Source organism: Coregonus lavaretus, assembly GCF_964263955.1.
Source record: "Coregonus lavaretus genome assembly, contig: HAP1_SCAFFOLD_401, whole genome shotgun sequence".
In the NCBI taxonomy this organism is placed as follows: Eukaryota; Metazoa; Chordata; class Actinopteri; order Salmoniformes; family Salmonidae; genus Coregonus; species Coregonus lavaretus.
The window spans coordinates 420,558-438,556 of record NW_028164369.1 but is presented as its reverse complement, the minus strand read 5'-3'; the positions used below and the strand labels follow the sequence as shown (position 1 = coordinate 438,556).

The following is a 17,999-nucleotide window of genomic DNA, read 5'->3' as shown; positions in this document are numbered from 1 at the left end:
TGGTGAAGGTCAGCAAATAGAAAAAAACAGTGTGACTGTGGTAAAATAATAACACTCCTACGTTGCTCTCACAGTGTAGGATAATACAGTGTGATTCTCTCTAACTGGTCTCCTCTCTAACCCCTCCACAAAAATGTTGTCTCATCCAACAACTGAACAATAATCTAATGCATTACTCATCAATTCACTGTAGACATACACTGTGTACAAAACATTAGGAACACCTGCTCTTTCCATGACATAGACTGACCAGGGGAATCCAGGTGAAAGCTATGATCCCTTATTGATGTCACTTGTTAAATCCACTTCAATCAGTGTAGATGAAGGGGAGGAGAAAGGTTAAAGAAGGATGTGTGCCATTCAGAGGGTGAATGGGAAAGACAAAAGATTTAAGTGCCTTTGGACGTTGTATGGTAATAGGTGCAGGGCGCACTGGTTTGTGTAAAGAACTGCAACGCTGCTGGGTTTTTCATGCTCAACTGTTTCCTGTGTGGATCAAGAATGGTCCACCACCCAAAGGACATCCAGCCAACTTGACACAACTTTGGGAAGCATTGGAGTCAACATGAGCCAGCATCCCTATGGAACGCTTTGACACTGTGTAGAGTCCATGGCACGACGAATTGAGGCTGTTCTGAGGTGTTCTTAAAATTTTGTTCACTCAATTTTGAAGTTTCAACACAAAACATATAATTTGATTGTGCAATTTGATTGATTAAGAACAGGAACTGATGTGTGGTAAATACAGTATGGTTCTCTCTGTTCAATAGTAGACCTCCTACAACATTGAGTAAAAGTCTCACTCAGATCTTTAGAGTTCTCAGTCTCTGACTCCTCCCAACGACCCCCTGATCCACCTCAACCCTCTCCATTCTAAAAGCCTGCAGTGCACATTCAATCATCTACGTTGGTTTGGAATTCTGGCCTACGTCTCATCAAGATCTTTACAGACCTCCCTCCCCTCATTCTCTAGACAAAGCAGACAGGACAATAAATTATTCTGGCCTGTTTTCCCCATGTTCACCATGCCACTCACCACGGCACAGTGGACAGTAGAGCTGATCTGGTTCTACACATGGACTGTGATGGTGAATCATATCAGATTGTGGAGAAGCCAACTTGATGAGTTTCTCCTGACCCAGCTCAACACTCCTATCAGTGCCCTCTGACCTCTCCCCTCTCGTACCAGTCTCTTCTGCAACACTGAGTGAGCTTTACTGACCTCTTTCAAGTTCTGTCTCAGTCTCTCCATTTCTCCATCCTTCTCCTCCATCTGTCTATTCTTCTCCTCCATCTGTCTGCTGAACTCCCTCTCCATCTTTGTCTGTGAGATCATGATGTTCCTCTGTAACTCAGGTAGGACTATCTTCATCAGGTTTCTCTCTGCTTCAACTCTGACCTCTCCTTCATAGTTCTCCATCATCTCCTCTATCTCCTGTCTGTGTCTCTCCTCCATCTCTCTCCTCTCATTCTCTCTCTTCTCTCTAAATCTCTCCAGCTTTCTCTCCATCCCCTCCCTCCTATCAGACTCTCTCTTCAGCTCTCTCTCCAGCTCTCTTTTCTTCTCCTCATCACCCTCTTCTTTCACCTGTCTCTCCAGTTCAGTGGTTCTTTCACTGAGTGTTCTGATATCTCCTTCATGTTCCTGGATCACTCCCTCTATCTTCCTCAGCGAGTCCTGCAACTCCTTCTGAAGCCTATCTCTCACCTCTCTCTCCTCCCTCTGTTTCCTCTCCTCTTTCTCCCTCTGGATCTTTCCCTCCATCTCTCTGACCTGGTCCTCTGCCTCCTGGTAAGTCTGACTGCTGTAGAATCTCTCTCTATTTCCTACCACCATCTCCTCTACCTGCTCCAGCAGCTCTGGGACCTGAGTGCCATGGGCCCTGTCCTTAATGTTGAGGACGTGGTACCTGCTCCCACATTTCTCTACAAGCTGCTGGAGGTCCTGACTCCCTGCTTGGAGAAACTCCTCAATGCTCTGCTCTTTCAGGCCATCAGCATGGATTAATAGCATCACAGTGTGTTCCCAACAACCCTCCCCAAACATCTCCTCTATTCTCTCCAGCACCCCTCTCTCCTCCCCATTAGAGGGCTCCACTGGTATGACCAGGAGGAAGGCGTGCGGTCCCGGGGCAGACAGACGGACACAGAGCCCCACATCCTGTCTCATCTCCTCCAGAGAGAGTCCAGGACAGAACCAGTCTGGAGTGTCCACCAGCACCAACCGTCTCCCACACACATCCCCCTCTTTCCTCTTACTCCTCTGGGTCACTGCAGAGGGGCTGGCCTGGGCCCCAAACTCCTCTCTGCCCAAGATGGTGTTTCCTGCTGCACTCCTCCCAGCCCCAGTCCTCCCCAGCAGCACCAGTCTCAGCTCAGACACACTGGGAGACACTGGGGAGTCTGGACTGCTGCTCTCTCCTCCCACTGCAACACAACACAACACACAGCACTGTTCAACACACTGACTCTCTGGATAATGTACAACACAGTGTCAAATATAATGTAAGCTACATCCATAACTCACTGCCTGGAGGAATTAACTCCATGCTGTTTCTCCTCCTCAGTGGAAGTGTGGGGTCTGTACCTGAGGTCTCTCCTCCCACTGAAACACAACATAGAGAACTGGTCAACATACTGACTCATCAGAGACACATTTAAAAACATAGTATACACAAACTACAAATACATTACACATCATAGTGAAATATAGATTATTGAAGAAAATAGAGAATATCAAGATTCATGACAGTTTGAGGCAACATTGACAACTCACTAAGTGAAGGATGGTCACCTATAGACTAGAAACAGTATGAGAAAACAGGACAATATTGATAAGTCACTATATGGAGGACCATCCATGCTGTGTCTCCTCCTGACTGGGAGTATGGAACCTGTATCTGAGGTGTCTCCATGTTCGAAAACAATAAATAACATCCATTTAGAATAGGAACATTTACCTCAGTGACACATGAAGGCACATAGACCTACTTAAGGGTAGTTCTGGGTTTCTATTTAAATGTTAATGTTAAGTATCACATTTCTCACTCACCAGTCATCTGGGCTGAGGTCTCTCTTCTCAGTCTCTCTACCTCAGTCTTCACATCACATATCTGTTGAGCTGAAATAACAAAGGAAGACTAACATCTGAATTCTATGTTAAAGACTTTAGACAGAAATATGATGCAGAGGGAAAGTGATGTAAAACAATATTCCTGAGAATTGAGGAAAGTACAGTAGGTTAAATATATTAATGGTTGTAATAATCTTACCCAGTTCAGCATTTTCATTGTTGACATCCTCCACTTGTTTGTCTCTTTCCTTTAACTGCTTCTCTCTCTCCTCTAGTAGTTTATATTTCTCTTCTAGTTCCTGCCTCCTCTCTTTTAGTTCATTTTCTTTTTCTTCTAGTAGTTTGTCCTTCTCTCCCAGTCTATAGTTTCTGTCCTCTAGTTGATGGTCTTTTTCCTTTATTTTCTTGTCTTTGTCTCCTAGTTCAACCTTCTTCTCCTTTATTTCATTATCTTTTCCCTCCAGTAGTCTCTCTTTCTCTCTCACTTCCTGGGTCATATCATCCAGTTGTTTGTCTTTCTCCTCTAGTTGTTTCATCATCTCATCTCTTAATATCTCTTTTAATTCTTTTTCCATCTTCAACTCTAGAGAAAGTAATTAACGTATTTAATTGGTTGTTTGATTAAGCAATTAATTCATTTATTCAATAGTATGCCTATAAAGACATATTATCATTTGATGGAAGTGGTACAATAATTGTTTTGTACAGTTATCTGAGTTGAACCGATCATCAACTGATCTATTGACTATTTGATACATTACCAAATGAATTAGTCTGAAAAAAGGAATAACATCACTAATGTTTCCTGAACCAATCCTCTCTCCTCCAGACTCTCTCATACTTACCAAGCTCAACAGCTGATGCCTCCCTCTTCAGCTTGTCCTCCTGGGTCTCATGTTGTAAATAGTCTGAACCTGACAATATGGTGTAAAAAAGAGAGGTGAGATATGTCTGGTAGACTACATCACTATATACAGAACAAACAGGAACAATCCGATTTTTCCTGTCACTCAAGCCTCCCTCATGTAGGGGCTGTGGGCACCAATACGATCTGATTAACTTCATTAATAATATATTTTTTACATTCTTGGCCTACTTCTGTTCCAATTAATTATTTATATTTTTTGGTGATAACAAGCATTGGGCTATATGGCAGATACTGTATATTGTGGCAGGAGGCAGGGTTCTATAGTATATTTAAATTCAGTAAAATTTAAAGAATGTCTTTACATAATAATCCAACCTACCTTGAGAACATTTGGGGAGAGTATTGATAAATCTAAAGAAACAGATATCATTTGTAGCCTTGATGAAGACACAATGCTGTTCCAAGGCTTGTACCTCCTTTAAGTATCAGATTAACACTCTGGTCTGTTCTTTGTCTTGTCTTATTGGTTGTCAATAAACAAAAAAGACAAATAAGTAATTACTCACCTATAGCTGATCATCCATTATCCAAGATGGAGAGTCATGAATAATGATAATGTAAAACAGAATGCATTAGTTTTATTGTTAATTTCTGTCTCATTACATAATTTAAAGAAATACCATACATCATATTGGAATGACTGTTCATCACATTAATTACTAATGTACATCTAGGGAAAGGGATGTAATCAGTGCTACTATGTGAGCAGTCTGAGAATGACTGAATGCTTCATACTAGGACATCAAATTGAATTCAAGATGATTCCATTTTAATTTTGGTGTGTGAATTGTTGAACTCTGTGGCAGATATATTGTGTGAGGGCTATGTGAAATGTTGAGCTATATGGCAGATATATTGTTGGAGGACTATGGTATGTAAATTCAGGAAATTTTGAAGAACATCTATACATCATAATCCAACCTACCTTGAGTACATTTGGGGAGAGTAATGATAAATCTAAAGAAACTGATTTAATTTGTAGCCTTGAAGAAGACACACTGCTGTTCACAAGGCCTTTACTTATTCATAGTATCAGATTAACACTCTGGTCTGTTCTTTATCTTGTGTTATTGGTTGTCAATAAACAAAAAAGACTAATAAGTAATTACTCACAGCTTGCTGATAATTCATAATCCAAGATGGAGAGTCATGAATAATGATCATGTAAAGGAGAATGCATTAGTCATTATTTTTAATTGAATTTCTGTCTCATTACATGATTTAATGAAATACCATACATCATATTGGAATGACTTTTCATCACATTCATTACTAATGTACATCTAGGGAAAGGGATGTAATCAGTGCTACTATGTGAGCAGTCTGATAATTACTGAATGCTTCATACTAGGACATCAAGCTGAATTCAACTGATTCCATTTTAATTTTGGTGTGTTAATTGTTGAGCTCTATGGCAGATATATTGTGGGAGGGCTATGTGAAATGTTGAGCTTTATGAATTACATATTGTGGGAGGGCTATGGAATTGGTCCTGATCATCCATTATCCAAGATGAGAGTAATGAATAATGATAATGTATTACTAAATGTATTAGTTATTACAGTTACATTCAATCCATTCTGTCACATTACATTATTCTATCAAATACCATATATCATATTGCAATGACTGTTCATCACATTCATTACTAATGATCATCTAGTTGAAGGGATGTAATCAGTGCTACTATGTGAGCAGTCTGAGAATGTCTGAATGCTTCATACTAGGACATCAAGCTGAATTCAAGCTGATTCTGTGTTAATTTTGGAGTGTTAATTGTTGAGATCTATGGCAGAAATATTGTGGGAGGGCTATGTGAAATGTTGAACTCTGTGGCAGATATTTTGTGGGAGGACTATGGTATGTAAATTCAGGATAATTTGAAGAACATCTATACATCATAATCCAACCTACCTTGAGAACATTTGGGGATAGTATTGATAAATATAAAGAAACTGATTTAATTTGTAGCCTTGAAGAAGACACACTGCTGTTCACAAGGCCTGTACTTATTCATTGTATCAGATTAACACTCTGGTCTGTTCTTTGTCTTGTGTTATTGGTTGTCAATAAACAAAAAAGACAAATAAGTAATTACTCACGTCTTGCTGATAATCCATTATCCAAGATGGAGAGTCATGAATAATGATCATGTAAAACAGAATGCATTGGTCATTATTGCTCATTGAATTTTCTGTCACATTACATTATTCAATCAAATACCATAAATCATATTGCAATGACTGTTCATCACATTCATTACTAATGTACATCTAGGGAAAGGGATGTAATCAGTGCTACTATGTGAGCAGTCTTAGAATGTCTGAATTCTTCATACTAGGACATCAAACTGAATTCAAGCTGATTCCGTGTTAATTTTGGAGTGTGAAATGTTGACCTCTATGGCAGATATACTGTGGGAGGCTATGTGAAATGTTGACCTCTATGGCAGAAATATTGTGGGAGGGCTATGGTATGTAAATTTAGGATAATTTGAAGAATATCTATACATCATAATCCAACCTACCTTGAGAACATTTGGGGAGAGTACTGATAAATGTAAAGAAACTGATTTAATGTGTAGTCTTGAAGAAGACACATTGCTGTTCACAAGGCCTGTACTTTTTATTGTATCAGATTAACAATCTGGTCTGTTCTTTGTCTTGTGCTATTGGTTGTCAATAACCAAAAAAGACAAATAAGTAATTACTCACCTTCTACCCATGCTGATCATCCATTATCCAAGATGGAGAGTCATGAATAATGATAATGTAAAACAGAATGCATTAGTTATTATTGTTCATTGAATTTCTGTCTCATTACATAATTTAATGAAATACCATACATCATATTGGAATGACTTTTCATCACATTCATTACTAATATACATCTAGGGAAAGGGATGTAATCAGTGCTACTATGTGAGCAGTCTGAGAATTACTGAATGCTTCATAATAGGACATCAAATTGAATTCGAGCTGATTCCGTGTTAATTATGGAGTGTGAAATGTTGAGCTCTATGGCATATATTTTGTGGTAGGGCTATGGTATGTAATTTCAGGATAATTTGAAGAACATCTATACATCATAATCCAACCTACCTTGAGAACATTTGGGGAGAGTATTGATTAACGTAAAGAAACTGAATTAATTTGTAACCTTGAAGAAGACACAATGCTGTTCCCAAGGCCTGTACCTCCTTATAGCATCAGATTAACACTCTGGTCTGTTCTTTGTCTTGTGTTATTGGTTGTCAATAAACAAAAAAGACAAATAAGTAATTACTCACCCATAACTGAACATCCATTATCCAAGATGGAGAGTCATGAATAATGATCATGTAAAACAGAATGCATTAGTCATTATTGTTCATTGAATTTCTGTCTCATTACATAATTTATTGAAATACCATACATCATACTGCAATGTCTGTTCATCACATTCATTACAAATGTACATCTAGGGAAAGTGATGTACTCAGTGCTACTATGTGAGCAGTCTTTGAATGTCTGAATGCTTCATACTAGGACATCAAAAATAGTTCAAGCTGATTCAGTGTTAACTTTGGAGTGTGAAATGTTGACCTCTATGGCAGATATTTTTGTGGGAGGGCTATGGTATGTAAATTCAGGATAATTTGAAGAACATTTATACATACAGTGAGGGAAAAAAGTATTTGATCCCCTTCTGATTTTGTACGTTTGCCCAATGACAAAGAAATGATCAGTCTATAATTTTAATGGTAGATTTATTTGAACAGTGAGAGACAGAATAACAACAAAAAAATCCAGAAAAACGCATGTCAAAAATGTTATAAATTGATTTGCATTTTAATGAGGGAAATAAGTATTTGACCCCCTCTCAATCAGAAAGATTTCTGGCTCCCAGGTGTCTTTTATAAAGGTAACGAGCTGAGATTAGGAGCACACTCTTAAAGGGAGTGCTCCTAATCTCAGTTTGTTACCTGTATAAAAAGACAAATGTCCACAGAAGCAATCAATCAATCAGATTCCAAACTCTCCACCATGGCCAAGACGAAAGAGCTCTCCAAGGATGTCAGGGACAAGATTGTAGACCTACACAAGGCTGGAATGGGCTACAAGACCATCGCCAAGCAGCTTGGTGAGAAGGTGACAACAGTTGGTGCGATTATTCGCAAATGGAAGAAACACAAAATAACTGTCAATCTCCCTCGGCCTGGGGCTCCATGCAAGATCTCATCTCGTGGAGTTGCAATGATCATGAGAACGGTGAGGAATCAGCCCAGAACTACACGGGAGGATATTGTCAATGATCTCAAGGCAGCTGGGACCATAGTCACCAAGAAAACAATTGGTAACACACTACGCCGTGAAGGACTGAAATCCTGCAGCGCCCGCAAGGTCCCCCTGCTCAAGAAAGCACATATACATGCCCGTCTGAAGTTTGCCAATGAACATCTGAATGATTCAGAGGAGAACTGGATGAAAGTGTTGTGGTCAGATGAGACCAAAATGGAGCTCTTTGGCATCAACTCAACTGGCCATGTTTGGAGGAGGAGGAATGCTGCCTATGACTCCAAGAACACCATCCCCACCGTCAAGGTGGAAACATTATGCTTTGCGGGTGTTTTTCTGCTAAGGGGACAGGATAACTTCACCGCATCAAAGGGACGATGGACGGGCCCATGTACCGGCAAATCTTGGGTGAGTACCTCCTCCCCTCAGCCAGGGCATTGAAAATGGGTCGTGGATGGGTATTCCAGCATGAAAATGACCCAAAAAACACGGCCAAGGCAACAAAGGAGTGGCTCAAGAAGAAGCACATTAAGGTCCTGGAGTGGCCTAGCCAGTCTCCAGATCTTAATCCCATAGAAAATCTGTGGAGGGAGCTGAAGGTTCGAGTTGCCAAATGTCAGCCTCGAAACCTTAATGACTAGGAGAAGATCTGCAAAGAGGAGTGGGACAAAATCCCTCCTGAGATGTGTGCAAACGTGGTGGCCAACTACAAGAAACGTCTGACCTCTGTGATTGCCAACAAGGGTTTTGCCACCAAGTACTAAGTCATGTTTTGCAGAGGGGTCAAATACTTATTTCCCACATTAAAATGCAAATCAATTTATAACATTTTTGACATGCGTTTTTCTGGATTTCTTTGTTGTTATTCTGTCTCTCACTGTTCAAATAAACCTACCATTAAAATTATAGACTCATAATTTCTTTGTCAGTGGGCAAACGTACAAAATCAGCAGGGGATCAAATACTTTTTTCCCTCACTGTAATTCTCAGTGCTACTTTGTGAGCAGTCTTAGAATGTCTGAATGCTTCATACTAGGACATCAAGCTGAATTCAAGTTGTTCCATTTTATTTTGGTGTGTGAATTGTTGAGCTCTGTGGCAGATATATTGTGGGAGGGCTATGTGAAATGTTGAACTATATGGCATATATATTGTGGGAGGGCTATGGTATGTATTTTCAGGATAATTTGAAGAATATCTATACATCATAATCCAACCTACCTTGAAAGCATTTGGGGAGAGTAATGATAAATGTAAAGAAACTGATTTAATTTGTAGCCTTGAAGAAGACACACTGCTGTTCACAAGGCCTGTACTTATTCATAGGATCAGATTAACACTCCGGTCTTTTCTTTGTCTTGTGTTATTGGTTGTCAATAAACAAAAAAAACAAATAAGAAATTACTCACAAGTATCTGATCATCCATTATCCAAGATGGAGAGTCATGAATAATGATCATGTAAAACAGAATGCATTAGTTATTATTGTTCATTGAATTTCTGTCTCATTATATAATTTAATGAAATACCATAAATCATAATGGAATGACTGTTCATCACATTCATTACTAATGTACATCTAGGGAAAGGGATGTAAACAGTGCTACTATGTGAGCAGTCTGAGAATGACTGAATGCTTCATACTATGACATCAAGCTGAATTCAAGCTAATTCCAGTTTAATTTTGGTGTGTGAATTGTTGAGCTCTATGGCAGATATATTGTGGGAGGGCTATGTGAAATGTTGAGCTCTATGGCAGATATATTGTGGGTGGCTATGGTATTGCTCCTGATCATCCATTATCCAAGATGGAGAGTAATGAATAATGATAATGTATAACAAAATGTATGAGTCATTACAGTTACATTCAATCCAAATTCTGTCACATTACATTATTCAATCAAATACCATACATCATACTGCAATGACTGTTCATCACATTCATTACTAATATACATCTAGGGAAAGGGATGTAATCAGTGCTACTATGTGAGAAGTCTGAGAATGTCTGAATGTTTCATACTAGGACATAACACCGAATTCAAGCTGATTTTGTGTTAATTTTGGAGTGTGAAATGTTGAGCTTTATGGCAGATATATTGTGGGAGGGCTATGTGAAATGTTGACCTCTATGGCAGATATGTTATGGGAGGGCTATGGTATGTAAATTCAGGATAATTTGAAGAACATCTATATATCATAATCCAACCTACCTTGAGAACATTTGGAGAGAGTAATGATAAATGTAAAGAAACTGATTTAATTTGTAGCCTTGAAGACACACTGCTGTTCACAAGGCCTGTACTTCTTTATAGTATCAGATTAACACTCTGGTCTGTTCTTTGTCTTGTGTTATAGGTTGTCAATAAACCAAACAGACAAATAAGTAATTACTCCCCAAATGCTGATCATCCATTATCCAAGAATGTATTAGTTATTATCAATACCTTCAAATCACCATCTGTCACATTATAATATCAAATACCATAGTGATGTGAAATACATCAAAGGGGTATGGGTGTTCATCACATTCATTACTAATGAGAATCAAAGGACGTGACCAGTAATATTGGAATGCTTCAAATGATTTAGGACATCAAGCTCAAAACTCAGAGTGATTGAAATATGCATTCTAACTAGTTGATATTCAGAATTCATCTAGTCTATTCATCTGTAACTCCTACTATGAAGTCCTACCTACATGAGAAAGTAGAAGTGTTCTGTACAGGGAAAGAGACTGGTTGTTATTGTTGTTGTTTAGGTGTTTAGAAACATTACTGGAGTTATAGAACACTTACCTCTTCTGACCCTTAAACACACTGCATCCTCCTCCTTCTGTTCTCCATGGATGACCTGACATATGTAGACTCCATCATCTGACTCCCTGATGTCTCTCAGCCTCAGAGACACGTTGCCTCTCTCCAGCTCCTGGGTGATCAGACTCACTCTGCCCTCATAGCCACTCCTCTCTGTCACCTGGCCATTCTTATACAGGTAAATACACTCTGTCTCTTTAAACCACCTGATCGTCATGGCAACATCACTGGCCTCAGGTGAGAGGTGACATGGGAGTGTGACATCTTCACCAACATCAGCCCTTACATGGTCTTCTGAGGTGAGTTTAAACTGAGCTGTTCAGAAAGAGAGAACATTTCTGGTTTAATGACCATCTGTGTCAGGAAAACAAAATACTCTCAGTACATTTATAAACACAGCGGAATTAAAAACTACAATAGACATACAACAACCAGGACCATGTCAATTCTAAAATACAACATATTCATTTGAAGGAAAGTATATATATGTCATAGAAGAATGTGAATGCTACTATCTGGAATGATATTATCCCATTTGTTCCCAAATCTTTCCCAGACATGCCACTATACAAATCTTATGCTACTACTAACCCTAACATGTAATCCATTTTGCTTATTTTTTCATTCATTGAAAAGTATGTACAAAATTGTGACATACAGTGCTCTGCTTATAATAAAAATGTACAGATATTTACCCCTATTCTTCAGCCTCAATATCTATAAACCTAAGCCCACTTACCCACACACTTAAACTCAATGACCCACACACCCCAGCCCTGTTACCCCCATGCCCTAACCCCAACACCTACATGACAATACCCTCAAATGTATACAATGAAGTACCGATACACCCATATTATGGCCCTAAGTGCCCTACTTGTTACTCAATACCACAGTTCCTTTGCCAATACACCTCATCCCTGTTACTTGCCAATCTCACCCCTGTTACCCACTTTCCTTAGGCCTGTATTCCCCAAGTCACCAACAGTAACCTATATCCAGCTATTCGCTGCACACCCCAACCCTGTTATTTGCATATGTTAGTCCTGTGACCTCTGACCTGTATACACAAATCATTTCATAGATAAACTCATAGTACAGTGGTATAACACATGTGCCCCAGCCCCATTCACTTTTTCCTACCACAAAAGTTGTTGCCAGATAGGATTTGAATGGGCAATAGACACCCATCCAGACCCATTACCTGTATGAGCCTTGTGTATCCCTACACCCCATGACTCATATAAACCAGGTAAATCCATGGGCATACTCATATAGAACAGGTCTACCCCAGTGCAAGAGACACTAAACAAACCTATTGACATTAAATATCAGTTAAATTATTATACTAATTCAGTTAATGGGTATATACATGGCCAATTCCCCCTGAAATAAGAAAATATGATGTTTTACAGTAAAAATCACTGATTTAAACATTAGTAAAGGCTAATGGATAATGGTAAAATCATCTGTAACATCATTTTGATCAAGTATATCCATAACCCAACTCAACTTGAATCTACTGAAAAAGTAAATAATCTGCCATGATTAAATATATAGAATAAATTAGAGACACTGTATTTTCCCATTGGTCAGAAATGTGTGGCAGGTAGCCTAGCGGTTAAGAGCGTTGGGACAGTAACCGAACAGTCACTGGTTTGAATCCCTGAGCCAACTAGGTAACAAATCTGTTGATGTTCCCTTGAGCAAGTCAAGACACTTAATCCTAATTGCTACTGTAAATCGCTCTGGGTTAATAATTTGATTTATTTGTTGATAAGAACAACTTTAACTTCTCTAGAGCATGTAAAGTACAAACGTTTTTTTTTTCTTCTGTATTGTGACTGATTGGATTAAATGGTTTTTATAATGAAAGGAGACGTTTGGAGGGAGAGGTCACTGTGGAGCAGTAGAGCTGTTTCTCACAGACACAAACTCAGCTACAACTCCTCATGTTCCTAACACATTTCATCCAGTGACAAACATTTACACATAAAGAGAAATAAAACCACAAACACATTTCATTTTCAATAGTTGGTTTAGTACTGTTGTCCTTGATATGTGAAAGAAAAGCTCATAATGAATTCGAATATGGTGACTTACTATGAACTCTGGACTCTGCCATTTTCCCTGCAATAAAAAGAGAAAACATTCATATTCACATCATTACCACCATCTATTCATCAGATTCTCTCATTTTCTCAATCACACAGATAGAAACATCACTTCCTCTTTCTCCAGTCCTCGTTGTTTAAAAACAGGAATGTTGTGTTTAGTTTGGAAAGTGATATATACTGAGATCTCCTCTTACCTTTACTGGTCTTCACGTCCTCCACTTCAGATTAAAAATAGTTTCTTTAAATCCATAACCATACTCTAATATTCCCTATATATGCATATCTACACGTTTTTACAGAACAATTTTCACCTCAGGCCTATACTGAGACAGAAATGTCAATTTCACCTTTGCACAGGCACTTGGGACTAAACTCCTCCCCCCTTGCTTCTCTGCTTGTTAGATAACACAGCCACAAAGTCAGAATTGTCTATAGGCCTATCGTAACATTTCATGAAAACAAAAATGTACATTTCTGGTCTTAATTTAAGTTTAAGGTTGCATAATGTTAGCAGTGTGGGTTAGGGATAGGTTTAAAATCAGATTTTAAGACTATTAATTGTGGTCCCATGTGCTCAGTTGGTAGAGCATGGCGCTTGCAACAGCAGGGTTGTGGGTTCGATTCGCACGGGGGACCAGTACTAAAAAAGTATGAAAATGTATGCACTCAATATTTTAAATTTCTCTGGATAAGAGCGTCTGCTAAAATGACTAAAATGTAAAAATGGGCAGGGTTTGTGACTTTGTTAACTAGTGACGACCATTAGAGGGATTATGCTATCATACAGCATGGTGCCCTCTTTTATGATCTTATCTCAACCATATTTTAGTTAATCATCTCTAAATTCTAAAACTGTTTCAATTCAAATCAGAAGACAGATCCAGCCAGCAGATGGTAGTGATGGTCTTTAATTATAGTCATATTATCCTGAGCTGTAAAGATTTAACAGTGCGTATCAATATTAGCTTCTCTTATCTCTTTGGACCCATTCACATGAGTCCATGAGTGAAATAGATTCCATGACAGAAATAGTCCCAATGCTTTTCCATCCTCTGCTAACTAAAAGACTGTAGCTGACTGATGATAACTTCCAGTCTGAGAAGAGAGTATCATTGCCACCTGTTGGTCAATGTTGTGAATTTACAAATCAGACAGTTACACATGCTGTCCCATACCAGTAGGCTTAACACACATCCAATTCAGCAAATTCAACACACACACCTCCCTGTATTGAACACACATTGAAAACCAACAGTTTGATCTGGAATGACGCACAGAGCCCGCTTGCACTGCCTGCCCATTTGGGTTAGAGTGAGGGGGCTGGGCTGGGTCTGAATTAGGGGTGTGGGAGATAATTAGGGGACTGGGATAAGGCTGGGGGTAAGGGCTTGGTGTAGTCTGACTGGGGGTAGAGTTAGGGTGCTGGGAGTAAAGGCTGAGTTTTGGTTAGTGTGTACAAAGGACAGGGCTGGGGGTAAGGGCTGTGATTGGGGAGGCTGGGGGAAGAGTTAAGGCGGACATTTTGTGACATAATCCTGTCTCGGAGCTCTACGGGCAATTCCTTCGACCTCATGGCTTGGTTTTTGCTCTGACATGCACTGTCAACTGTGGGACCTTATACAGACAGGTGTGTGCCTTTCCAAACATTGTCCAATCAATTGAATTTACCACAGGTGGACTCCAATCAAGTTGTAGAAACATCTCAAGGATGATCAATGGAAACAGGATTCACCTGAGCTCAATTTCGAGTCTCTTTGATGTGGTGATTTGAAGGAGTCAGGCGCAGGAGGGTAAATCACAGAATAACAGGATTTATTCTGGTATACAGAGTTACGCAATAAAGTGTCAATACAGTTCAGTGCGCAAAACAGGCGCACTGAAACCAAGAAGGCACACAGGAAAAATAACCCAGTGATACAAACTACAAGGAGCTCCACCGAGCTTCACTAATCTCACAATATACAATCACACACAAAGACAAGGGGGCAGAGGGAACACTTATACAGGTACTGATGAGGGGATATGAACCAGGTGTGTGTAATAAACAAGACAAAACAAATGGAATGATGAGATGAGGAGCGGCAGTGGCTAGAAGGCCGGTGACGACGAACGCCGAAGCCTGCCCGAACAAGGAGAGGAGGCAGCCTCGGAGGAAGTCGTGACAGTCTCAAATCAAAGGGTCTGAATAGTTATGTAAATAATGTTTTTAATTTTTTTACATATTTGCTAACATTTCTAAAAACCTGTTGTTGCTTCGTCTTTTTGGGGTATTGTGTGTAGATTGATGAATATTGTATTTTTTAAATCCATTTTAGAATAAGGCTGTAATATAACAAAATGTGGAAAAAGGGAAGGGGTTTGAATACTTTCCGAATGCACTGTATACTACATACTATTAGTTAATTTTTGTATACTGTAAACAAACGGCATCCTTTCAGTTGAGTGTGCTAGCGCTTCGCATGTCTACCGGAAGATGATGCTGTTGCTATGCAACTTCTTTCTAGCTTGTTAGCATAGCTAACAAATGACTAGCTAGATATCTTACGACTTCATTTACAATAATAATAATATGCCATTTAGCAGACGCTTTTATCCAAAGCGACTTACAGTCATGTTTGCATACATTTTTACGTATGGGTGGTCCCGGGGATCGAAACCCACTACCCTGGCGTTTCAAGCGCCATGCTCTACCAATTGAGCTACAGAGGACAATGTCCATTGAGAATGCACAACGACTATACCACTTAGCTAAGCTAAGAATTATGTGAATAATCATGTCAATAAACGTTGGATAGTTAGTTAGATAGCATATAGTTAATATACTGGCAAGTTCTGTATCCAATCTTCAAGGAAAACAGATTAAAAGGGAAACGTGTTGCACTCGTGGTGGATAAACTGTATATCGACAACCAAATGTTCAGAGACACAAAGACTACTCCATGGCTATTCTAAAAGTTCTAATAGAGGAGTCGAATAATGGAGCACCCAATACTAGCAATGATAGGAATTGTAATATTAAAGAACATTTATAGTAAGTATAGTATTTTATAAAAGGATAAAACGATATAACAAGAAAAGATAACAAGCAGAATAATACATCTTTAAATACAAATAATTAGAACATAGCTTTTTTGGCGGGCGGTTGTTGTTTTGGCGGATGGTTGTTGTGGTTGGTCCTGTGTTCTCTCTGGCGTCCTTCCCCCTTTTGGCAGGTGTGGATGCGGGTGCGTTTGCACGCTCGGCCCATTTCTTCCGCAGTCAACCATGTGGAGTGCATTTTTGTGTTTGAAAAGGTGTGGCGTTAAGTGAGTGAGAGGGGAAATGGTTGCATATCCCAGAGCCGACGGGGGTCTATGAGCAGGGGTAGTGAGAGAGAGCTTTCAATTTTGTGTAGATGAGGGATATACATTTTTAAATATAGTATACATCTAATCTAATTTTTTATTGTCCTTTCATGATGGAAAGATCCCTAACCCTATATCCTGGACACCCACCTGAGCGACCCATACACCAAAGAGAAGTTCCCATCTCTTTTATGGATCTGAGTATGCAGCCTAAACTGAGAAATAAATGCGGTCAGAGACCTACTTGAGCAGCACCGCCCCCTCAAGATTCTGAGCCTGCCTGGCAGGGTTGGTCCTACAAAGCCAGAGCCCCCTGATGGGAGAGCATTATATACAAGGAAATTCTCAAAGCTGCTAATGAGAACCTTGACGACCTTTTACCTAGCCGGTGTGGATTCCGGTGGGGTACCCCCACCCAGGTAGTGGTAGTGCTGGCAACACTGGCTGCAGTAACCCATGGGGAGGGGGTCACACTCGGACAATCAGAGAGGGGGTTTATCATTGTGGCCCAGGTGGCACAAAATAATCAAAGGTCTGACTGTACGGAGATGCTTGGGAAAATGGTTACAACAGGGGATCAGAGTGTTTGTGTCTCAGGTGAAGAGGGTGGATCTGATCTCCATCACCTAGGACTTGACATAGATTAAGTAGATTAATCAAATCTCACATTGTTGTCAATTTCTGCTCAATCTGCATGCTTTCTCAATCAGCTTTAACTGTATGTGCACTCGTAAATCAGGTCCTTTCTTGAGTTGGGCTCTGGGATATCACAGCCGTTGAGTATCTGATTTTATGGTGGATTGTGGAGGTCAATGGACCGTAAAGGAAATCACACCACAAACAATCACCCACATGCTCTTAAGGAAATTGTGAATGTCATGGATACATTAGAACTAGTAGATATATGGAGGCTTAAATATACTGATCTAGTGAGATATACATGGTGGAGACTCAATCAAGCTAGTCGTATTGACTTCTTTCTTATCTCATTCTCGTTGGCACCAAAAGTTTAAAAAGTGTTGATAGGGGACAGAATGCGGTCGGACCATCATATAATTGGCATATACATTACTCTTACTGAATTTCCACGTGGGCGAGGATATTGGAAATGTTATCAAAGCCTATTGGATGATAATTTATTTATAATTAGAACAAATGAATTTATAACTGACTTTTTCCGACATAACATTGGTACAGCAAATCCACATTGTATGGGACACCTTTAAATGTGCCTTTAGAGGCCATGCAATTCAGTACTCATCTCGAAAACAAAAGCAATTTAGGTCAAAAGAGTTTATACTAACAAAGGAAATAGAAAGTCTAACAGAACAGATAGATGTCAATAAAAACTGTAACATAGTGGCTCAGAATAAATTAGAGGAAAAACAAAAAGAAATGGAGAAACTTATTCAAGAAAGATCAAGTGTAATATATTATAAAAATA

At 39.4% G+C, this 17,999-nt stretch overlaps 1 protein-coding gene and 1 long non-coding RNA gene across 7 annotated transcripts in view; both read right to left on the bottom strand.

Annotated features, from left to right (window-relative positions):
• Positions 1 to 466: 466 nt before the first annotated feature.
• The window catches only part of LOC311117105 (uncharacterized protein), a 55,062-nt gene continuing 37,529 nt past the window's right edge, over positions 467 to 17,999 (bottom strand). For 4 of the 6 annotated variants that reach the window (XM_084192091.1, XM_084192092.1, XM_084192095.1 and 1 more), the window contains one exon: positions 467 to 2,427. In XM_084192091.1, coding sequence (XP_084048217.1) covers positions 1,094 to 2,427 — 1,334 coding nt within the window. In that variant the 3' untranslated portion in view covers positions 467 to 1,093. Of the gene's footprint in view, positions 2,428 to 2,527; positions 2,606 to 2,843; positions 2,920 to 3,052; positions 3,122 to 3,272; positions 3,657 to 3,918; positions 3,990 to 17,999 lie in introns of those variants that run through there. The other 2 variants (XM_084192096.1, XM_084192093.1) reach the window with 2 other exon arrangements.
• LOC311117108 lies at positions 11,040 to 13,557 on the bottom strand. Its single transcript, XR_014611565.1, has 3 exons — positions 13,406 to 13,557; positions 13,198 to 13,224; positions 11,040 to 11,409 (listed from the first exon to the last, which is right to left on the bottom strand). It is a non-coding gene; the product is annotated as an uncharacterized lncRNA (long non-coding RNA).